The sequence below is a fragment of the Tachypleus tridentatus genome, chromosome 2, assembly GCF_004210375.1.
Source record: "Tachypleus tridentatus isolate NWPU-2018 chromosome 2, ASM421037v1, whole genome shotgun sequence".
Classification (NCBI taxonomy): domain Eukaryota; kingdom Metazoa; phylum Arthropoda; class Merostomata; order Xiphosura; family Limulidae; genus Tachypleus; species Tachypleus tridentatus.
In genome coordinates this window covers 134,959,465-134,985,403 of record NC_134826.1, presented here as the reverse complement: position 1 = coordinate 134,985,403, position 25,939 = coordinate 134,959,465, and the positions used below count along the sequence as shown (strand labels likewise).

The 25,939-nt window shown below is 34.3% G+C and overlaps 1 protein-coding gene across 1 annotated transcript in view; it reads left to right on the top strand.

The window, feature by feature from the left end:
• Positions 1-25,939, top strand: part of LOC143245612 (one cut domain family member 2-like) — a 214,486-nt gene that overhangs the window by 144,584 nt on the left and 43,963 nt on the right. The window contains exon 3 of the mRNA XM_076491967.1: positions 10,629-10,712. Coding sequence (XP_076348082.1) covers positions 10,629-10,712 — 84 coding nt within the window. The remainder of the gene's footprint in view (positions 1-10,628; positions 10,713-25,939) is intronic.

Genomic DNA, 25,939 nt, shown 5'->3' with positions numbered 1-25,939 from the left:
ATATACTAGTTATTTACAAATATTCGGAAGATACGAACGAAGTACACGCTAGAAAAATGTTGGTATCACGTGACTGTGGGAGGCTCAGAGCGTGTCTGTTTCTTTAAACAACAAATAAGAGAGAAAGAGAAATAAATGAATAGTTAGTGCAATAATTTTACACTTATATTCAACTCAAAAATCGAAAACTTAATTCATTACGGAAATTATTCATGTTTCTGTCTCTTTCACGTCAACAATATTTTTGTTGTTTCTTTTTAAAGACTTGGCTGTTTCAGTGTTTCCAAACAGAGTGTATCCTACTAAACAGAACCTGTTGTCTTTTGTAGAAATATTCTTAATAATAAATACCATGCAATAAGGGGAAAAAAATTACACGAGAAATAATAACGAAAGTGTGGGAGCACAACTGTACATACGAATCTTGCATTTCTTATGCATGTTTTAGTACATATATATGTGCGTAAATACATATGTATATTAATTCTTTTGAATTGTTTCTTTGTTTGGTCGACATGCAAATAGACCATTATACAATGACGGTTTTCTGTGCAATATCTACTCTGTTGAAAGGCCTAGAGGAGGCGTGTACAATACAGGTAAGACAGGAAAAACTACTAAACGAGGCAGGTGTCTGAGAAACTGAAGTTGTAAAAACAGGTGCCTCGTGGCTATAATATTTTCTTAACTGTACGTACTGTCTTCAGAGTTAACGGACTTAAATAGATGAAGAGAAGTCAGAATTAATAGCGCTTTAAAGAAAATTACACGCTACATGTAAGCGTCGTTCGAGTTTTAATAGATTGATTTATGTTTGCATAAAGCAGCCATAAACGCGGTTTAGTTTCATGTATAATTTTCTTGGTTCAGTCAATGAAGCAACATATTTAAACATGCATGTATCTACCTACATTTGTTGCCCCCTTTCTTTAAATTTTTACTCTTCAAGTTGATATAAAAATACGGCATTCAGAACGTTTTCAAGAAGCCAAAACAAAAATCCACAGACGTTTTTATATTTTCGCATTTCTTTTATGATGGACATCAGACATTCGAGCTTCCATTTGCAGCTTTTAAGAAAATTTACCACGCCCTCTATTAAGCTTATAAGGAAACGTTTTTGGTATACACCAAAGCATCATATCTTATTAACTAATCTCTGTGTGTTCGAGTCGCAAAGCTGGAAGGAATTATGATGGAAATATATATGTTTCTCCATGAGCATTTTGTCACAGAAGTTCGTTTTTACTTTCGTTCTTATATGTTTCCCTTGCGTGAAATTCGCTTTCTTATCCAAAAAAATTGTGATTATGTTTACAAAATAATGTATTTTACAGCTTACTGTTGCCCCTAAAGAAAGAATCTAATACAATAGAAAAAAATAGTTAACATACAAAACAATTAATGATAATGAATTCATAGAAATTATTTTCAGAACCAAATAAGCAAATTGTGGAAAAATAAATTATTCTTCTTTGAATAGATGGATAAACGAAATTATACAAGAGAAAGATAGTTATTGAATGAAGAAATACAGAGTGTATGTTTTCTTATAGCAAAACCACATCGGACTATCTACTGACCCCACCGCGGTGAATCGAACCCTTGATTTTAGCATTGTAAATCCGAAGATATACCGCTGTACTTGCGGGGGGTTAGACATAGAGAGATCAAGAGAGGTTGAGTGAATGGATGCAGAGACAATTATATAAGAGACTAAGCGGCGTTAAGGGAATATTCGAATATAGAGACTAAGAGCTGACGAGTGAATGAATACAGAAGTTTCGAGTCATTGACGAAGTGGATATATAAACACATAACACATTTAATATTACGCCATACACATATAATTCCAATATTAGAAAAAGTACGGCTTATTTGTATACACTCATAACCATTTCAACATTATATATCTTTGTTAATATGCGAGGCCCGGCATGACCAGGTGAGTTAAGGCATTCGACTCGTAATCTGAGGGTCGCGGGTTCGAATTCGTCGGTAAAAGAATAGCATAATGGTTGGCGTTGGGTGGTGACGACTAGCTGCCTTCCCTCTAGTCTTACACTGATAAATTAGGGACTGCTTGCACAGATAGCCCTCGTGTAGCTTTGCATGAAATTCAAAAACAAACTTTTCTCGTTTAATGAATCTATGTTTACTGGGTGTTAATATCAAAGAATCATCGGTCCCTATATTTTTCCCTGCAGTAAACACTTCAGTGGTGTTTTAGTCTCCCTTATCCTGCAGATCTGTATAGTTCTGCATCAGTTTTAGACCTTCTCTATCTCTCAAGTATGTTCATTAAATTTACTATGAAATACTCTTTGTTCGGGCAGTTTTTTCATTTAAAAAACGTTTGTCTTGTGATTTAAAACAGTCAAAAGTTTCCATGTTTCAAGATACAAAAATATCTCCAAATGAAATTAATATCAATCCCTTATTAAGTTTGTGAACTGTAGATTCTATAAAGATATTTCGAATTCAAAGTCCAAACTGTTTGTTATGACTTCGGAAAGTAAAAAAGGTCTGATATTAAACTATGTAATATAATGAAGCTAAATTTGTCTTGTATTCCAATAACACTTTCATAGCATTTAAGTCTGAAGGCTGATAACGTTAAAAATCCGGTTTTGATGGGCACAGTGTTGGTAGCCCATTGCACAGCTTTATGTCTAACTGTAAACAAGTAACATCTACATACTACCTCGTCATTTTCTCCTTATTTAAAAGAACTATACTTGTCAATGAGGCCCGGCATGGCCTGACGGTTAAGGCATTCGACTCGTAATCCGAGGATCGCGAGTTCGAATCCTCGTCACACCAAACATGCTCGCCCTTTCAGCCGTAGGGGCGTTATAATGCGACGATCAATCCCACTATTCGTTGGTAAAAGAAAAGCCCAAGAGTTGGCGGTGGGTGGTGATGACTAGCTGTCTTCTCTCTAGTCTTACACTGCTAAATTATGGCCGGCTAGCGCAGATAGCCCTCGTTTAGCTTTGTGCGAAATTCAAAACAAATCAAACTAGTCAATGTTGTAACTTCAGTGAAAACTGAAAATATATCTTCAAGAGTTTCCTATCCATTATAGATCCGATACGAACAAGTCGTACCGATAGGTGTTTATTACCCTTACCCCGTCTTTCAAGAGACACCATGTAGTCGTGAATAATTCCACACATTGGATAAACTTTCCCTTATCTCTTTTTCGTGTTCTGTATTTCCAAAAGCTAACTGTTTATTGATTCTACTTGATCTCATTTTAAAAGAAGCGACAAAAAATGACTTCATTTTGTTTCAGATCTTTAAAGCTTTTTGGCCTCAATTTCTTATACGCCCTCCTTCACTGTAGATGGGTGGTTGAGTACGTGTGTTTCATATCATTATAGCACTATGGAAAACTCATGACAAAGAAAAATAACTTCCGAACTACAGATTATACGTATTTGATGCATGCATGTTCCTGTTCATACGTAACAGGTGGTGCAGGTCTCGTGCTAGATGACTGTATTTCAGACATGTCTTACGAACATTTCTTAGTAATTGTTAAAAACAACAAAACTGAAACTGTAGTTAAATGTAGACTATGGCAAACCATAAATTCGTGCGACGTTTCCTTCAGTGTCTGTTTATGTTTATAAACATATTGATGTACAGAACAACGATCAATTTTTTTGTTTAGTCACAGTTTGCCTACTCTTGGTTCTACTTTTTAAATTCAGCATCGCTCACGTGGAATTTATGGGCTTTGACCACTAATTTCTCACAGAATGGAAGTTCTCACAGGGTAGCCAGACTTATACCTGTCGGTAGTTTTTAAATATTTATCATGAACTAGGTAACATAAAGATAACCACCAGGTTCTTCTTTGCTACACATTAATTTTATATGAACTATTACACGACAGACTTCAAGGCAGCCAGCCCATTAGATGCGTGTTTATACGTGAGATGTGAGCGTGGAGTCGACAACACCATGCACCACGCAATGATCGTGTGTTGACCGTTTTTATTTTACGTTTATGAGACACTTTAGTATAGGCCCAAATAACAGTTTGTTTCTTCGCGCAAAGCCACACAGAAGCTATCTTCGCTAGCCGTCCTTCAATTTTGAACTGATAGACTAGAGGGGAGGGCAGCTAGCAACAAGCACCCACTGGCAACTATTAAGTGACCTCAATCAAATAGCTCAACTTGACCGCCCCTCTTATAGCATACTCTCGGAAATAAAAGGAGAAGCATAATTTTGCGACAACGGAACTGAAACCATGGACTTCCGGGTCCATACACTGACATGTTAATCACTAACTACGCCAGGCTTGTGAACGAAAAGCAAAAAAAACGCGAAATACCTTTAGCCCTATTACAGGTGTGATATCAAGTCCCACCTACACACAAACAAAACAATGATAACTGAAGTCAGAGTTATCAAGTGACCCAGTAGAAGCCCTCAGTAGGAAAAATGAATAATCGCATGTCAATTATGCTTTATTGTTTGATTACTTGTGGACAAGAGTTTTTGCCCCATAGCTAATTAGACCGACTGAGTTGCATAGTCTTTAATGAAACGTTATTTATATCAGACGAACATGTGAAAAGAAACAATAACAATACATCCCTTGGTTGACTTCTGCTAAGATGTAAACATTAATGATAAAAACGTTTTTAATTTTGTTTCAGTTACTGTTAGGCTGTAACTACTAGAAAACAAGAATTATTCTTCTATAAAGATATTTTTTTTACTCGAACATATATTACTTAAACGACTTTCAAAATAACTTTTCATGTGAGAAATGTTTGCCTATCAATCATCTACTGGCTAAAAATGTAGAAGAATCGGTTATATACAGTTTCAGTCTTTGTCGAATCAATTTCTGTGTGAAGAAACATTGTGTTTGGTTTACTTTTCCCGCCTGATTACATATTTGCATTTTTGTTCTGAGTAAAGCTTATTGTTAGGCTTATATCGCTCCACTACATGTCCCAAAACTCTCTTTACATTGTTCATGTTTTAAAAATACTTGTTTTTTATCATTTACCTAGAATTTAATTTTTTAACTGTCCTTTAATGATGAAACATTTTATGTGTTTTTCGTAAAGCAGTATGTAAAAAAAAAAGGGTTCAGAAATCTTATGTTTTGATCAAACCATTACTGGATGACTATCAAATATAATTTTTAAAGAAAAACGTTACATCTCCAAAACGGAGCATATATAGGTTGTGCTAAGACTTCAAATTTTGTTTATTCTGGTTACGATTTACACACAAATATATCTGGTTTTCAAAGTTTATTCTGTCAGTAATTAAATGTTTATTTACAAGCAATAAATACTGTTATAACTCGGTTTTTCTTGTTTTAGGCTCTAAGCAATTCAAAAAAACGTAACTGGCTGTTTTCTTTATCACGCAATAAACAAGTAACAAAAACACAACAAGTAATTGTATTCATCAGTTCCAATGTTATACTTTAAGCCAGTAAGGTTACATCGATAAAACACTTAATACATTTTAATCCACGCGTTTCTAGAGTGTCACACTGATCTGTGAAGTTAGAAACTTTCAGAAGTGAAAACTAAGACCGGTATTCTAGTTATTGTCAGTGTCACACTGATCTGTGAAGTTAGAAACTTTCAGAAGTAAAAACTTAGACCGGCATTCTAGTTATTGTCAGTGTCACACTGATCTGTGAAGTTAGAAACTTTCAGAAGTGAAAACTTAGACTGGTATTCTAGTTATTGTCAGTGTCACACTGATCTGTGAAGTTAGAAACTTTCAGAAGTGAAAACTTAGACCGGTATTCTAGTTATTGTCAGTGTCACACTGATCTGTGAAGTTAGAAACTTTCAGAAGTAAAAACTTAGACCGGCATTCTAGTTATTGTCAGTGTCACACTGATCTGTGAAGTTAGAAACTTTCAGAAGTAAAAACTTAGACCGGCATTCTAGTTATTGTCAGTGTCACACTGATCTGTGAAGTTAGAAACTTTCAGAAGTGAAAACTTAGACCGGCATTCTAGTTATTGTCAGTGTCACACTGATCTGTGAAGTTAGAAACTTTCAGAAGTGAAAACTAAGACCGGTATTCTAGTTATTGTCAGTGTCACACTGATCTGTGAAGTTAGAAACTTTCAGAAGTGAAAACTAAGACCGGTATTCTAGTTATTGTCAGTGCCACACTGATATGTGAAGTTAGAAACGTTCAGAAGTGAAAACTAAGACCGGTATTCTAGTTATTGTCAGTGTCACACTGATCTGTGAAGTTAGAAACTTTCACAAGTGAAAACTAAGACCGGCATTCTAGTTATTGTCAGTGTCACACTGATCTGTGAAGTTAGAAACTTTCAGAAGTAAAAACTTAGACCGGTATTCTAGTTATTGTCAGTGTCAAACTGATCTGTGAAGTTAGAAACTTTCCGAAGTGAAAACTAAGCCCGGTATTCTAGTTATTGTCAGTGTCACACTGATCTGTGAAGTTAGAAACTTTCAGAAGTGAAAACTAAGACCGGTATTCTAGTTATTGTCAGTGTCACACTGATCTGTGAAGTTAGAAACTTTCAGAAGTGAAAATTTAGACCGGTATTCTAGTTATTGTCAGTGTCACACTGATCTGTGAAGTTAGAAACTTTCAGAAGTAAAAACTAACACCGGCATTCTAGTTATTGTCAGTGTCACACTGATCTGTGAAGTTAGAAACTTTCAGAAGTGAAAACTAAGACCGGTATTCTAGTTATTGTCAGTGTCACACTGATCTGTGAAGTTAGAAACTTTCAGAAGTGAAAACTAAGACCGGTATTCTAGTTATTGTCAGTGTCACACTGATATGTAAAGTTAGAAACTTTCAGAAGTGAAAACTAAGACCGGTATTTTAGTTATTGTCAGTGTCACACTGATATGTAAAGTTAGAAACTTTCAGAAGTGAAAACTAAGACCGGTATTCTAGTTATTGTCAGTGTCACACTGATCTGTGAAGTTAGAAACTTTCAGAAGTAAAAACTTAGACCGGCATTCTAGTTAATGTCAGTGTCACACTGATCTGTGAAGCTAGAAACTTTCAGAAGTGAAAACTAAGACCGGTATTCTTGTTATTGTCAGTGTCACACTGATCTGTGAAGTTAGAAACTTTCAGAAGTAAAAACTTAGACCGGTATTCTAGTTATTGTCAGTGTCAAACTGATCTGTGAAGTTAGAAACTTTCCGAAGTGAAAACTAAGCCCGGTATTCTAGTTATTGTCAGTGTCACACTGATCTGTGAAGTTAGAAACTTTCAGAAGTGAAAACTAAGACCTGTATTCTAGTTATTGTCAGTGTCACACTGATCTGTGAAGTTAAAAACTTTCAGAAGTAAAAACTAAGACCGGTATTCTAGTTATTGTCAGTGTCACACTGATCTGTGAAGTTAAAAACTTTCAGAAGTGAAAACTAAGACCGGTATTCTAGTTATTGTCAGTGTCACACTGATCTGTGAAGTTAGAAACTTTCAGAAGTAAAAACTTAGACCGGTATTCTAGTTATTGTCGGTGTCAAACTGATCTGTGAAGTTAGAAACTTTCCGAAGTGAAAACTAAGCCCGGTATTCTAGTTATTGTCAGTGTCACACTGATCTGTGAAGTTAGAAACTTTCAGAAGTGAAAACTAAGACCGGTATTCTAGTTATTGTCAGTGTCACACTGATCTGTGAAGTTAGAAACTTTCAGAAGTGAAAATTTAGACCGGTATTCTAGTTATTGTCAGTGTCACACTGATCTGTGAAGTTAGAAACTTTCAGAAGTAAAAACTAAGACCGGCATTCTAGTTATTGTCAGTGTCACACTGATCTGTGAAGTTAGAAACTTTCAGAAGTGAAAACTAAGACCGGTATTCTAGTTATTGTCAGTGTCACACTGATCTGTGAAGTTAGAAACTTTCAGAAGTGAAAACTAAGACCGGTATTCTAGTTATTGTCAGTGTCACACTGATATGTAAAGTTAGAAACTTTCAGAAGTGAAAACTAAGACCGGTATTTTAGTTATTGTCAGTGTCACACTGATATGTAAAGTTAGAAACTTTCAGAAGTGAAAACTAAGACCGGTATTCTAGTTATTGTCAGTGTCACACTGATCTGTGAAGTTAGAAACTTTCAGAAGTAAAAACTTAGACCGGCATTCTAGTTAATGTCAGTGTCACACTGATCTGTGAAGCTAGAAACTTTCAGAAGTGAAAACTAAGACCGGTATTCTTGTTATTGTCAGTGTCACACTGATCTGTGAAGTTAGAAACTTTCAGAAGTAAAAACTTAGACCGGTATTCTAGTTATTGTCAGTGTCAAACTGATCTGTGAAGTTAGAAACTTTCCGAAGTGAAAACTAAGCCCGGTATTCTAGTTATTGTCAGTGTCACACTGATCTGTGAAGTTAGAAACTTTCAGAAGTGAAAACTAAGACCTGTATTCTAGTTATTGTCAGTGTCACACTGATCTGTGAAGTTAAAAACTTTCAGAAGTAAAAACTAAGACCGGTATTCTAGTTATTGTCAGTGTCACACTGATCTGTGAAGTTAAAACTTTCAGAAGTGAAAACTAAGACCGGTATTCTAGTTATTGTCAGTGTCACACTGATCTGTGAAGTTAGAAACTTTCAGAAGTAAAACTTAGACCGGTATTCTAGTTATTGTCGGTGTCAAACTGATCTGTGAAGTTAGAAACTTTCCGAAGTGAAAACTAAGCCCGGTATTCTAGTTATTGTCAGTGTCACACTGATCTGTGAAGTTAGAAACTTTCAGAAGTGAAAACTAAGACCGGTATTCTAGTTATTGTCAGTGTCACACTGATCTGTGAAGTTAGAAACTTTCAGAAGTGAAAATTTAGACCGGTATTCTAGTTATTGTCAGTGTCACACTGATCTGTGAAGTTAGAAACTTTCAGAAGTAAAACTAAGACCGGCATTCTAGTTATTGTCAGTGTCACACTGATCTGTGAAGTTAGAAACTTTCAGAAGTGAAAACTAAGACCGGTATTCTAGTTATTGTCAGTGTCACACTGATCTGTGAAGTTAGAAACTTTCAGAAGTGAAAACTAAGACCGGTATTCTAGTTATTGTCAGTGTCACACTGATATGTAAAGTTAGAAACTTTCAGAAGTGAAAACTAAGACCGGTATTTTAGTTATTGTCAGTGTCACACTGATATGTAAAGTTAGAAACTTTCAGAAGTGAAAACTAAGACCGGTATTCTAGTTATTGTCAGTGTCACACTGATCTGTGAAGTTAGAAACTTTCAGAAGTAAAAACTTAGACCGGCATTCTAGTTAATGTCAGTGTCACACTGATCTGTGAAGCTAGAAACTTTCAGAAGTGAAAACTAAGACCGGTATTCTTGTTATTGTCAGTGTCACACTGATCTGTGAAGTTAGAAACTTTCAGAAGTAAAAACTTAGACCGGTATTCTAGTTATTGTCAGTGTCAAACTGATCTGTGAAGTTAGAAACTTTCCGAAGTGAAAACTAAGCCCGGTATTCTAGTTATTGTCAGTGTCACACTGATCTGTGAAGTTAGAAACTTTCAGAAGTGAAAACTAAGACCTGTATTCTAGTTATTGTCAGTGTCACACTGATTTGTGAAGTTAAAAACTTTCAGAAGTAAAAACTAAGACCGGTATTCTAGTTATTGTCAGTGTCACACTGATCTGTGAAGTTAGAAACTTTCAGAAGTGAAAACTAAGACCTGTATTCTAGTTATTGTCAGTGTCACACTGATCTGTGAAGCTAGAAAATTCCATCGTCTATAGTTATCAGAGTGTAAACCATGAATAGTGGTATTCCTTGTACGGTGTATTTTTAATTGATTAAAACATTTGATGAAAATAGAATTGTAGATTTGAAATCCACCACGACTAAGATTTTACTTCTTCAGAATATTTCAAGCGTGTTGTGTTACCCTAACTACATCGGATTTTTTCATTTTAATATCACCGATCCTAAAATCACCTAGATGAAATTACTCCAACCTAAATGACATAACTCAGAGAAATAAATCTTTATGACATCTAAGTTGTACTTACCTGTTCTAAATACGTTGGATGGGATTAATATCAACCCATTCTGATCTAAATTAGATCATGTACGATCTATTCAATAGATCCTTAACTGAAAAGACTGTTGTTTATACGTTGTAATAAACATATAAACACATTAGATCGCGCTATTACATTTCTAATAAACTGCATCCATTCTAGCATCGTCTATACTGGATAGTTCTAAAACATTACTTGCTGTCAACTATGGGAAGTCATCATATAACTTGATATCTACGGACAAAAGAAGTTAATGAAATAGCAAAGTTTGCTGTTTATGCATCACAGCCAAAATTTATTTCCCCCATAACGTAACCCCATATTCACAGTCTGAATTGTGGGTAACGTTCACATTACAGATTGAAAAACAACAACAAACGTAGCACCGAAAATAAAACCTAAACCACACTTGCTTAACTGTGATAAATAGTGACAATTAACCAGTAGTAACACCACAGAAATCTATATCTTTGTTTTCAAATGCTATTTCGAATGCTGATGTGTTTAGATTAACAAATGTTCTGTTAAAATCAAACCGTTACCCTTTGTAATAATGGGTTCTAATTATGGGTTCTCCTACCATCTTAGATTTGAACCCATACGAGGACTCAGGATACAGACCACCCAGGGGCACACTTGTCAAGTCGTGTTACGGGGAGCTAATCGACTCAGGTAGAAAATATAATTTCTGTTGTGATTCACTCGCCCTTCTGTAATTACTTGTTTTGTTTTTATTTTCTCATGTAGAAAAACGATCCTTTCGTTTCAAGTGTTTATTTCAGTTCCTTGTCGTATACAGGAAAAAAACAACATTATTTATGTTAATGGCTCACCAGCTAGATCTCGTGCATACCTATACTGGTAATTAAACAAAACAGCCGATAAATAGTTAGTACCGAATGCTGGTTGCCTTAGTAAGAGACTAACTCGAAAGTGTTAGTGTCCCTAAATTCCACTCTTAAGTATTCAAATGTTGATTTAAAAACATGGTTTGTATTCAAAGGACGACTGCTAAGTTTATTTAATCTTGATTTATATGTCGGAAGAGAAATGAAAGCGAAGAAACTGAATTATATGTCATTAATCGTGTAGCTCGTGAGTAAAGCAACGTCCTTTTAACTTCCGCCTGTCTTTACTTAAGTATTTAACTTCAAATCAGAATAAAAGAATAAAACCGTACGAATGGTATACAAATAACTTGAGTCTGACAACCACGACTGGTTTAGCCCTAGAGGGCAATTTTCATTAGAATTCATACTGCACGTGAATTAATGTAAAAGCGTGTGGCATGCGCGCTCCAAAAAGGATGAAAAAATTGTGGCGCGTGGAGGCAAGGCACGAAGTTTTTACCCGCTAGCACCAGTGAACAGGTGCACACAGTACAGTTTTAATTAATTTTGCCTCATTAGAGCCTTGAAAGAAGCTATCACTCCCAATAGTGAAGCGGAAATAGCATAGCAAGAACAGCTAACGTTGAATAATCCTTAAAATAGACTTTTTTTCCCCATAGACTAAACAGCCTGTTTTTAAAAACTGGTGAACACAGCGGTTTGTTATAATCGTTTTATGGCTATTTTTCATTGACCACAAATAGGGGACTGTCTTCAAAGTTATAAAAAAGTTTAACAACTTCATAAGTATGATTTTATGTATACACACACACATATATATATATTTATATATCACTCTATTTAAAACAAAAAACGTTCTCTGGTGTGATAGGTCAAGGCTTATATGAATGAAAATTATAGTTACAATATGACAAGTGTGAAACTTAGAATCAATGTTACAAGTATTTTATGAAGTTTTATTGGGTTATAACTCTCTGTTATATTTTTTTAAGAAGTTATGTCTCTTTATTTTTTGAGTTGTTCACTTGAAAACAAACAGCTAGAGGTTTGCCACGTATGATCCGTGAAAAACAAATAGATTTGGAAGAAAAAGACATAAGGGTCATAAAAAGTCATGGTCATAGAGATATGTCATCAGTAGTTAAAAGAAGTTGTAACTTATAATGCCATGGAAATGCCTGTTCATTGGTTTATAAGCCATCAACAGCTCAATGTGGTTTTCTGAACACCATATTACATAGAGCAATCGCTATTTTTTTAGTCGCTTCAGAATAGAGCTGGGTTTGTTTGGTTAGATTTCTATGAAGTATTTATCTGGTCTGCTAATACAAGATGGATTAAAAGTCGCTACACAGTTTTGTTACTGAGAACAGCTTAATGTATTGCTGTTTCTCTGAAATAAATAAAAATTAATTTGGCTTTAGTTATTAGCAATATTTTTAGAACCAACCGTATAATACCAATTATATCGACTGGCAGTATAGTAGGTTTTATTTCACACTGGACATTTTTACATTTTAGATGGACGAATACCTAGTTAAGTGAAATCTAAAGTGAATGATTTAGTTAATCTATTCAATCTTTATGCATACTAAATCTATAAAATATCGTATTTGGTGTTTAAAAATGTACAGACGGAAACTGCAGGTTAAAATTGTATGAATAGAGACCGAAAATATTATTTATTTGTTTTAGTGGATTTCACGTAGAGACTCTCGACAGTTACTAAAGAAAGCCGTCCTTAACTTTCAGCTTATAAACTTGAGGGAAGGTAGATATCTAATTGAACGGTTTGGTTTGGTCACTCTTATAATGCAATTGAAAAGACGAGCATGTTCCATGACATGGTTCGATTCCGCGACCTACAGGTTGCGAGGCGGGTATCGTGCCTATTAAAACATGTAAAAGGAAATTTAAAATATATAAACTGTGCAAATGGAAAATAAAAAGTGGGAACGTGTAGAGGTAAGTGTGATTGAAGATATAAATGTAAAGTATGAATAAAAATAAACAAGTGTAAAGTTAAACTGAAAAGTTTCGTCTTTTTTTTCAAGAGTTCTTAATATGTGGAAAGTAATTTACATTTGAAATTAAAATACGTATTTATTTCGCGCAAAGCTACTCGAGGGCTATCTGCGCTAGCCGTCCCTAATTTAGCAGTGTAAGAAAAGAGGGAAGGTAGGTAGTCATCACCACCCACCGCCAACTCTTGGGCTACTCTTTTACCAACGAATAGTGGGATTGCCCGTGACATTATAACGCCCCACGACTGAAAGGGCGAGCATGTTAGGTGCGACGGGGATTCCAACCCGCGACCCTCGGATTATGAGTCGAACGTCGTAACACACCAGGCCATGCCGGGCCCTGAAATTGAGATCACATGTTAACACGAGAATCGAGTTATTAAAATCATTAACACATTGATTCAAACCCGCGACCATCAGATTACGAGTCGAGTACCTTAACCACCAGGCCATGCCGGGCCTGGTTTATAGACATAGTAACAATTTGTAGCATAACAATATAAAGGGGACATCGTAATAAAGATCTCAAATACATACTTGTTATTTTATTCAAGCATAATTAGTTTTAATACTTGAGCGTAAAACTGTCTTTCTAATGATGTCACAGTCAAGAAGTAGCGGGCAGAGTGTACGTAAGATTAATTATTTCACGATTAAAATCACCAAACTATTTACTTTTAAAGACACTAAATTTAAAACAAAAACGCTGTTTAAATCACACTAATGGAAACATGAAAAGTTGCTGCATCTTCCGAAGTAAAAAATTTAAAGTATAAATCAGTAAAAAAAAAGATTTTATCCTCACAAAGCAGTTGTAGTTTAAAATATAAGATATAAGTAGCATTATTTGTTGAAAAATAGCTACAAACGACGCTGATGAGAAAAATGCACTCTTTGTTGAACCGAATATAAATAACACGGGGAAAAACCGAAACTAAATTTCCCGTTCCAATCATAAGTTGTTGTTGTTTTTTTCGTCTTATAATCTGTCGAAAAAGAATCTTTAAATTTAACCAACGCTCCAGTTGTCGGAGTGCATTTAATATTTGTAGCAGGAAGACACCTTACAGTTAATCGGTACCGTTGATACATGAAGAAAGAAACTCACGAACAAATAGAATTGCCAAACTGATTTAGCATTTTAGGACTTATTTATTTTACGTTATTAAAAACGAGCAAATGTGTGGGAAGAAAATTCATTTTGTAGTTGTTGTTTTCATTCGGTAGATAGATATATATTTCAAGACCTTCTTATAAAAAAAAATAGTTCTGTGGTTCTGTTTATTAAAGTTAAATTACACGGGACAAAATATACGGACGGGCATATAAAAAAGGCTTGTAGAAGATTAGACCAAAATTACGTAGAGAGTTTACAATCAGATGTTTGTGATAACTCTGCACTTTCTCGTACGAGTTCTAAAGAAAGAATTGGTGCCTATTAGGTCAATGTTAACAAGAAAAGTTGTTCTATTGTTTGAAATATGTTTAAAAAACTTTTTAGTTCATCAAAAAACGAGACCTGGAACCGCATCGTCTATTACATCAACGCTAACATTTAATGGAATACCAATTCCTGCATTTGGCCTGTGATTTCACCACATCGTTTTATGATTTTGGTCGAAACGTCAGGGCTGGTTTATGTTATGTCTAACACTAGCTTACTATCGAGAGTAAGGTGAAACACCTTCAAAACTAGCTAAAGCAGAAAAGCGGGCATGCTAAAACCAGTTTTGATACATTCACCATTGCTGGAAGCAGCAAAGCACAATAACTGTATCACGTGATCAAAGATGACAGTGTGACGTTGAGAATCCGTCGGTTGGAGGAATAGTGACAATAGTATAAGAAACTATTTAATTCAATCTCTCGAAAACCTTTAACGTGTTTTAGTGTCTGTCTTCTCCAAATATATAGGAACCACGACTAAGATGTTATATATATATATAGATATAGATATGAAAGATATATTTTCGAAAGTAAACGTACAATTACTTTAAAATGGTTAAGGACTTAAAGATAAAAGTATGTAAAATGTAGTTTTTATGCTATCAGTATTACGTATTGTAGTTTAAAGAAATATCGAGCTTATTAAATAAATATGTCTTCCGCTCTGTATAACTACTGTCCTCGAAGAAGCGATTTTTTTCCCTCTGGTTTAACATAATAATGAATTCATCTTTTCTCTTCGTCCAAGGTTTTTATATTATAGAATATTTTAAAAGTATTACAACCAGTAAAATGTATCACAATAATTTAAATAACACAAGCGGTGAAATTGAAAAGGTACACAAGTATCGAAACCAGAATGTTAGAGTTAAAAGTATGTAGACTTACCGATAAGCACCTAAGGACAATTAAATGTGATATTCATATTCTAATATTCTTGTATAATACTCGTTTTGTGTGCGAATGTTTTGTTTGATGTTGTTTTGTTTTTTTTAATTTTTGCCCCACATTTGAAAACCTCTTGCTTCAAAACAGTCACATGACCGGGTCCTTTCATGGTCCTCTTGTTGTTTGTAATTAAGCAGAAAGCTATACAATGGCTTATCTGTGCTCTTCCAACTACGGGTATCGAAACCCGGTTTATAGCGTTGTAAGTCCGCAAGCATGCTGCTGTGTCACTGGGGAGGGGACTCTATATATGTCATGATATAAAAATCTTACAAGTATATTTAAGTGGTTCGTAAGTATATTTAATAAAATATCTGTATAATTTTTTTTAAATTTACTATTATTTGAGATAACGTTAAGCAGAGGCATGTCTTAGTGAAAGCTAGAACACAGTCGATGAATTTTATATACACTTTTTTACCCAATTAAAAAAACGTGACACAAAATTTGGATGACACAATATTGTGTATTTACCTATTACTAAGATGTGACGTCATTGTTTTCACTCAGAATTGCAGAAGAATTATAGTCCAAGTTAAATAAATGATTGAATATATATGTTTGTTTTTAGTTAAGCACAAAACGAACTAATGGACTATCTAAACTGGGTATGGAAACCTGATTTTACTATTATAAGTCCGAATACTTACCGCTAAGCCACTACGGGTAATTAAATGTGATATTAATATTTTAATTTCTGTAGTAATTACTTATTATTTAATTATTTAAATCACGTATTTACTCTATTCATATTTTTATCACGTGGTGGTCTGCTCATTAACAGGTAGCTTCAGGTAGGAAAGAATAACTGTAATTTTGATGATGTAATAGTTAGGTTCGTATAAGATCAAACGTGTTATTAATTTCTGTGTGACTTAGTTATTTTGTAGCTAATCATGTTTTAATTTGGGAGAAGATCTCGCACATTGATTGGTGCAAAAATTCCTTTACCGTTAAAACGAGTAAATAAATAAACATTATGGTACATTTACAAAGCAAGTGACCCTTACAAATGTTCTAAACTTTCTAATGGGTAAAAATTGCATTTGAAAAATTAACACGTTTTTTTTATTTTTATTATTTATTCGGTACCAACTAATACATTTAGAATGAAAGTACAGTGTAAAATAACGCCTGTTAATCGTATAACTTAATAAAAATATTGATGCATTCATATATTTATAGAATTATTGTGAAAATTAATGCATAGGCAAAGGTGAAAACATATTAAATGTTTAGTTGGTGTTCATGTGTGAGCTAGTGATAGGCCTATCGAGAATACGAGCGTTGCGCTTCCAAACACGAACTGAACTTTCAGCTGTGGCTACGTTATAGGAGTAACAGTCAATCCCTACACTTGGTTAGAAGTAGCTGTTTCTGCAGTTAAAAATTATGCTTAAATAATAGGTGTCTCTGTCCTGGTCATTTAGGTGTTTCTGACTTGGTAATATAACCCGTTCAGTGCATGCGATATCGAAGGGTGAAACAAATAAGTAATGCACAACAAAATGAAGTCAAACATTTCTTTTATTTTATTGAAATAAAGATACTGTTGTCTTTAAGTAATAGATTGATATTTGTGTTATTATTGTGGCAAAGGTACATATATATATATATATATATGGCCCGGCATGGCCAGGTGGTTAAGCTGAGGGTCGCGGGTTCTAATCCCTGTCACACCAAACACGCTCGCCTTCTTAGACGTGGGGGCATTATAATGTTCATTCAATCCCACTATTCGTTGGTAAAAGAGTAGCCCAACAGGTAACGGTGGGTGGTGATGACTAGCTGCCTTCCCTCTAGTCTTACACTGCTAAATTAGGGACGGCTAGCGCAGATAGCCCTCGTGTAGCTTCGCTCGAAATTCGAAAATAAACCAAACCAAAACATTTATATAAAGATATATAATTAATATCTCAAAGTTTGTGTTATTTGATCTTGAAAGTAGTAGTCCACGGACAGCTGCCCTCATATTTACAAATATGATATATTAAAAATATAATCCGACTTAATTTCTCTGACTAGCTTTGCCCTTAAACATTAGCTCTCCTTGTTTCCTGGCAGTGATTCGTTAAGAATAAGTTGAAAGTAAAATATATGTTATCAAATGCCTCTTAGGACTAACTTACCATTAGAATAATTCTAAGACTTTTCTTCACGAAAACTAAAGATGTGGACATTTTATTTTTGCAAGTTTTCGGTTCATTTCCAAAGAAAATAATCAAATGATTACTTTATTCAGTTATTACTTTCTTCTGCTGTAGATTATAGTAAACATATGTCTTACATTTTATTAATACTATCACAATAACATACAATTTCCTAGCTTTTCCATGTATAAACAACGCACTTTGATAGAACTAAAATACGACGCGATTTATTGTACTTTTGAAATTCTGGGGGTACATTTTTTTTCAGTAGTTTGAATTAGTGCTTAGTTTGTTTATTATTAACGTAAGTATGTTTCACAGTAAACATCCAAGTGTTATGTTTCACCCAGCACGGGTTTTGTCGAGATTTATAAAGACGTAGTAATGAATTTGGGGGTTTCTTCTACTCACAGAACTAATATCAAAGAATTCTAATCAGTTTCATTTCGTCAACTAATACTAAAAGCTAGACCTCGAGAGATCTTAAACTGACTTTCGAGTTTCTAGTTCCTTTATGTTAACGGCACATTTAAACTGTTGTATACGTTGCTAATCGACTGAAATCTTCCTTAACGACCGCAGAAACTATTAACCAATCGAATAATTTCCCACAGTAGGTTTAGCGAAACAGTTTTATCTGAAACATCGTGACACTTCGTTATTAACCTGTCTTCGGAAACGAGTGTCCAAGGGTGAATATTAGTAGGTGTTTTTTTGTCTAAGCACCCAAATGTGGACATTAGTGTAACGTAGACTGAACTAATGGCATGGACAATGGTTCGCAGCTGGTCGTATACAGTTACGTTTTTGTGTTTTTTTTGCAAGTTTCTGACCGAGTGTTGGCACGGTCAGAATTCCCCTTGACCATTTGGTGCCAGAAGCTTTGCCCAATCAAAATAAGATCAGTGATTGTAAAACCATGCTGTTGTTGGCACGGCCCCCCATACAAACTGGTGAATGTAGTGGCTCTTGCTGAATATGTGTAAGTCTAACAGTGAAGATTGATGGAACAGGCATCACCTGATCGCTCTGCTGCACATAGTATACAAAACGGTTGTACCACTGGCAGCAAAAGCAGCTTTGGAGGCCGACGTCACTAAGTAGCTAGTGGAAGGGTCATTTGTCCGGTACCAGGCCACAGCTGGTACTGGAGCCGGCTAAATCTCTCTCTCTCTTTGCTGATAGTGGAAGTCAGAGTTGGGGAGAAATTCTCATTATCGTGGCATGGATTGAAACTGGCACAGGCGAAGCAACACAGTATTAGAATGTGATAGAAAGAGTAAATTAGTGCTCATCTGTTCAAGCGCATATGCTGTGTGAGAACGGGATTAACAATGGGAATGTGAAGTGATTAATTAGTGCGAAGAATTAAGGGATTCTCTGCAAGGCACGTGCGAGTGAAGAGAAAATGTCGGAAAGAAACATCTCAATTTTAAACAATCTCAGTTTACAAGCTAGGAATACAGCGAAACAGAACTTTACAATAATACTTATGTACTTAGTTAAATTTCAATTACATATAAATAACATTTTACTGTCTTATTTATTCAAAGTTACTGGATACAAAACGCACTCTTACACGCTGTCCGCAGGTGTAGTTTGTTATTCTCGTGCATCACAGGTGGAACAGTTTTCTGATAGTAGGTGGTCAAATATCTCATGCATAAGCATAATGAATATGTTGAAATTAAACGAAAGGTCATTTTTATCACGGCCTGGCATGGCCAAGTGGTATAAGGCACTCGACTCGTAATCCGAGGATCGCGTGTTCGAATCGCCATCACACCAAACATGCTCGCCCTATCAGCCGTAGGGAATTATAACGTGACGGTCAATCCCACTATTCGTTGACAAAAGAGTAGCCCGAAAGTTGGCGGTGGGTGGTGATGACTAACTGCCTTCCCTCTAGTCTTACACTGCTAAATTAGGGACGGCTAGCGCAGATAGCCCTCTGGTAGCTTTGTGCAAAATTCAAACCAAACCATTCCTATCATAAGTTACCTCTATTATTTGTTATTGTAACATATATAATGCTCTGGTGGGACAGCAGTAAGTTTACAGACTTATAAAGCTAGCATCCGGGGTTTGATCCCCCCGTGGTGAACACAACTGATAGTCTAGTGTGGCTTTGCTCTAAAACAAACAAATAAACTATTTAACATAGAGCTAGATAACATTATATTTTGAATTAAACAACATTTTACTCAAGCTCTTAAACTGAAAACTAGAACTTATCATCTCTTACTCAGTTTCAAAAGTATAATTAGGCCTTATCATCTCTTACTCAGATTTAAAAGTATAATTAGGCCTTATCATCTCTTACTCAGTTTCAAAAGTATAATTAGGCCTTATCATCTCTTACTCAGTTTCAAAAGTATAATTAGGCCTTATCATCTCTTATTCAGATTTAAAAGTATAATTAGGCCTTATCATCTCTTACTCAGTTTCAAAAGTATAATTAGGCCTTATCATCTCTTACTCAGTTTCAAAAGTATAATTAGACCTTATCATCTTTTACTCAGATTTAAAAGTATAATTAGGCCTTATCATCTCTTACTCAGTTTCAAAAGTATAATTAGGCCTTATCATCTCTTACTCAGTTTCAAAAGTATAATTAGGCCTTATCATCTCTTATTCAGTTTCAAAAGTATAATTAGGCCTTATCATCTTTTACTCAGATTTAAAAGTATAATTAGGCCTTATCATCTTTTACTCAGTTTCAAAAGTATAATTAGGCCTTATCATCTTTTACTCAGTTTCAAAAGTATAATTAGGCCTTATCATCTCTTACTCAGTTTCAAAAGTATAATTAGGCCTTATCATCTCTTATTCAGTTTCAAAAGTATAATTAGGCCTTATCATCTTTTACTCAGATTTAAAAGTATAATTAGGCCTTATCATCTCTTACTCAGTTTCAAAAGTATAATTAGGCCTTATCATCTCTTACTCAGTTTCAAAAGTATAATTAGGCCTTATCATCTCTTACTCAGATTTAAAAGTATAATCAGGCCTTATCATCTCTTACTCAGTTTCAAAAGTATAATTAGGCCTTATCATCTCTTACTCAGATTTAAAAGTACAGGTAAGATTCATCATCTCCTACTCCTTGTTTCCTTGTTCTTTTACGTTTCTCTTAACATGTTCTTTTCGAATTTCGAATCAACTACCAAAACATATCAACTGGAAAGTTGTTTTTATTACACACCTCTGAATTCAAATTTCAAATAAACTAATTAAGATAAATAGACGGAGGGAGAGATATTCAGTTTACGTAATTTTTATTATAAATATTAAGTCTTGTCAATTTCAAGCACTTCACCAACTTTCAGACGTACCGCTATAATTAATACTGTTGGTAAAGTTTTTCTGAGATTTTCAGAAAATATAAAACGAAACAGACAAGGAGCTCGTTACATGTTCTTTTAAATTTAAATGTAACAGATTGGTTTGTTTTGAATTTCGCACAAAACTACACGAGGGCTATCTGCGCTACCCGTTCCTAATTTAGCAGAGTAAGACGAGAGGAAAGGTAGTTAGTCATTACCACCCACCGCCAACTCTTGGGCTGCACTTTTACCAACGAATAGTGGGATTAACCGCACACTATAGCCACGACTGAAAGGGCGAACATGTTTGGTGCGACGTGTTAAATGTAACAGTTGTTTAACAGTGAGAACAACGCTGTTTGGGCGTTATTATCTGACGGTCAATCCCAAGATCTTCAAAGAAAAAGAAAGAATTACCTAGAGGTCCAAACTTTTCCTTGATTCGTTACACCCTCTGTAGTTCGCCGAATTAACTGCTCGTCAATATTGCTTGGAAGATAAAATAAACAAATGCATTAAACTCATGCTGTTGATTTATAATGTAATCAATTACCAAGTGTTTTCACATTATACTAGAACATTCTGTTGATTTTATAATGTAATCAATTACCAAGTGTTTTCACATTATACTAGAACATTCTGTTGATTTTATAATGTAATCAATTACCAAGTGTTTTCACATTATACTAGAACATTCTGTTGATTTTATAATGTAATCTATTACCAAGTGTTTTCACATTATACTAGAACATTCTGTTGATTTTATAATGTAATCAATTACCAAATATTTTCACATTATACTAGAACATTCTGTTGATTTTATAATGTAATCAATTACCAAGTGTTTTCACATTATACTAGAACATTCTGTTGATTTTATAATGTAATCAATTACCAAATATTTTCACATTATACTAGAACATTCTGTTGATTTTATAATGTAATCAATTACCAAATATTTTCACATTATACTAGAACATTCTGTTGATTTATAATGTAATCAATTACCAAGTGTTTTCATGTTATACTAAAAAATTCTGTTGATTTTATAATGTAATCAGTTACCAAGTGTTTTCACGTTACACTAGAACATTCTGTTGATCTTATAATGTAATCAATTACCAAATATTTTCACATTATACTAGAACATTCTGTTGATTTATAATGTAATAAATTACCAAGAGTTTTCATGTTATACTGGACATACAGTTGATTTTACAATTTAATGGATTACCAAATGTTCGAGTGAATATTTTGTATTTTGTTTCCTAAGCTGAAGACAGGTGGATCATTCTTTTTACTTTTTCCTCGCTAAAAACTTTCCTTAGTGACTTGAGCAGTACAGAATTTTATATTATGTGGCTTATTCTCTGGATGTTTATTATTGGTGAACTGATCGGGAGCAGTCCTTTCTATTGTTATGATTGAACATTCTCTGGTCGTATCTTTCCGTTTACGAATCAGCTACTAGTATGTCAAACTTCGTTTTAGAATGACGTAAAATAACTAAAAAAAACCTTCCACTGTAAATCACCGTCAGAATAAAAATAGAAGCCCCAAAACAATATTCTACTATTTTGATTTCATTTCCATGGTAACCTGATTCATGTAGCCTAAACTTTCATTCGCAAATTTAGTCAAGATTAAAAACTATGAAAGATTTGGAATTTTTTTAAAAGATGGTCAACTTTCATATCATCGATCCATTTATTGTGACTGCAAACAACGGGTATTTCAGCTCAGTAAGCCTAAAGATTCGGACAACTAAACCGAAACGATCAAAGCTACTGCTGACGGTGCTAAATTTGTTTGTTGTTAACGCAGAGCTACACAATAGCCTTTCTGTACTGCACCCATCACGGGTATCGAAGCCCAGTGTTTAGTGCTCGAAGGATTTAGAATTACCGCTGAAGCACTACAGGGTTGTATACTGAATTCGTGAATAAATCTAACATAATCAACAACTTACGTCATTACCAAACATGTAAAGTCATTTTGTCAACAAGAAAAAGTCTCGTACTAATAACTTTGTCTTTTAATTGTCTACAACATTCAAATTCTAGGGCAATACACGAACGTCCAGAACCACTAATATTACAGGCCTTTTGATGATAAAAATCTCCAAACTTCGACCTGACGAGTTCTGGAAAAGACCAATGTTTCACTCTCCACTGTGTGAAATTAATTAAGTGTATGTTGTTGTGTTTCACTCTCCACTGTGTGAAATTAATTAAGTGTATGTTGTTGTGTTTCACTCTCCACTGTGTGAAATTAATTAAGTGTATGTTGTTGTGTTTCACTCTCCACTGTGTGAAATTAATTAAGTGTATGTTGTTGTGTTTCACTCTCCACTGTGTGAAATTAATTAAGTGTATGTTGTTGTGTTTCACTCTCCACTGTGTGAAATTAATTAAGTGTATGTTGTTGTGTTTCACTCTCCACTGTGTGAAATTAATTAAGTGTATGTTGTTGTGTTTCACCTCCACTGTGTGAAATTAATTAAGTGTATGTTGTTGTGTTTCACTCTCCACTGTGTGAAATTAATTAAGTGTATGTTGTTGTGTTTCACTCTCCACTGTGTGAAATTAATTAAGTGTATGTTGTTGTGTTTCATTCTCCACTGTGTGAAATTAATTAAGTGTATGTTGTTGTGTTTCACTCTCCACTGTGTGAAATTAATTAAGTGTATGTTGTTGTGTTTCACTCTCCACTGTGTGAAATTAATTAAGTGTATGTTGTTGTGTTTCGTTCTCTAGTGAAAGCACGAGTTGGATCAGTGAGAATAGTCATGTTTTACATCGAGTCTCCTACATCTCATGAAGCATCTCCTAGAGTTAAAATTCCCTTTTTTTCTTTTTTTGAAATAAGAAACGACCAATGAAAACCGAATCCAAAACATTGTCAGATCTTGTAGATTCTCGTGCAAAAAGAACACGTTTTCAATAAAAGTACCAAGATAAAATGTTTTACGTTAAAGTATGACCTTTATTTTATACTATCCATATATGTACAGCAAATTCTATTAAACGAAAATAATGCAGTGATATCTCACAAAGGGAAAGTTGTTAAAGAGTGTTTTAAGGTCAAGTGTTTTATTATTGTTATTATCGCTGTTATTTTAAGGTTAAGTCATCATGGTAGTTCATAAGTTTGTAACCTAGTACTATGTACGAGTGATCCACAGTTATTGAATGAACATCAACAAAGTTAACCCTCGAACCACCACCAATAGGAGTCAATATGGAATAAACCTGTTTTTGTAACATATTTTTGTGGATATTTATGCACCGTATTGCTTGTGGATCCACGAATTTGTTAATTAAAGAATTCTTAAAAAACACAAGAATTACATACAAAACGTAAACAAACATTCTGTCATTAATGAAATGAATCTAACTAGTTATTGCTGGGGTTCTCTACGTAGTTTTTCCCAGTTTTTCGAAGTCAATTTTTTTTTACACAGTTTGCCTTATCAGACAAGAACATAATTTAATTAATTAATATAATATGTAGATCCTACCAGTGGTGAAAAGTACATAAACAAATCAATAACATGAGGGTGAAAGTTTATACTTTGCGATCTAGTAATAGTCGGTGTTCAAATTAAAACACTCTGATCTTCTAACGTGAATATTTTATCAGTGTCCTGCTACTGCTGAGTTGCTATGCCTCACGAGTCTCTCTCTCTCTCTCTAGTGGTTAGCTGATACGACCACATTTGTCAGCTCTGGTTATAATTAGAACTTTAAATTATCACAGTCATAAGTCCGAATCTGGTTTATCCCTTGCTCTCCAAGTCAAACTCAAACAATACCCTTTTCTTCCTGTCCGGCATGTATAAAATCATATCGTCCATATCACAGAATATTTTGGACTCTTTTTCGATAATGGAATGCGCCAGTTAGTCCTATCTTTTTATCTATAGTTAAGTGTAAAATATTCAACCAACTCAGGTTTTGTGTATCTAACCCAAGTATAAAAAAACAACTGAAAAATATGTTCCAAAGTTTGTTAAGATTCGTGTCGATTTTAGAAAGATCTGAACCCGAGTTGTTAAAAACAAAAGAAACCATTGAAAAGATAAGTTTAAATTTTTCAGCATTGTTTATGAAATACAACTGATTTTGAGATAAACGTTCAGCTGATATTGAAATGAAGGATTTTCCTAAGTTATGGCACGTCAAGGTACTCACAACCCTGCTCTGAATATAATATATTTATTATTTGGGAAGGGTTAGTGCATGGATTCAGCTTTACAAGCTATATGTTTGTTTACTTCAAAGAACCACTTCTTGTGGTGCATATTTTTTTCTTGAATATATAAAAGTAGGCTGTTAAAGCGTCAGTCACAAAACTGTATCTTCTGTCCCAGAGTGTTCAAAAAACTTAAAATGTTGCTCTTATCTTCAGAATAAGGTGGCACCACATGCCAATAGTGACATGTCAATTTGTTAACATATGTTAACAGATAATAAATGTATTATTTTGCTCACCATTCTGAAAAGGTATCTCGTGCCATATATTTTTAACTGTTGCGTTATGTTCAGATATTAAAACATGGTTTTCTAGTCCGTTTATGTATGTTAAGAGATAACAGATATTTTTATCTATCAGTTTATGCTGAAAGAATGAAGTGACATGTGACATACACGCTCATGTTAAAACATGAATGATTTTCTATTTGGTAACCTATGCTGATTTTTTGACACCTGATATTTTATTCTATTTCTAAGCATTCAGGTCATTCATCATTCTTTACGAATGTTTTCGTTTTTAGTACAATGAATTTGATTCGGTAACTGAATATCAAATACTACCAAGTTTTTTTTCATCTTTCTCTAGGCTTATTTCTCCACGTAATCTATAGTGTTAGTAGGATCTTCACTTTAGTTCTTTGGTTTATTGATATGTGTTCGTAAGTCCTTCTTTCTCTGAGTTTTAAATTTCTTTGACATTAAAACCTTCTTAGGTACAGAAGCGTTTCTAAGGTTGCTTAGTTTGAAAAATTGGGTTTGTTAACAAAGATTTGATTTTGAAATATTCAAAAATGTTTGAACCTACACAATTTGAGTTTTGAATTTGATATTTCTTATGTCTAAGTTATGGTGTTAAAAGGAGTATAGTGCCTCGTTAATTCCTCACGGTGTGAGTTGC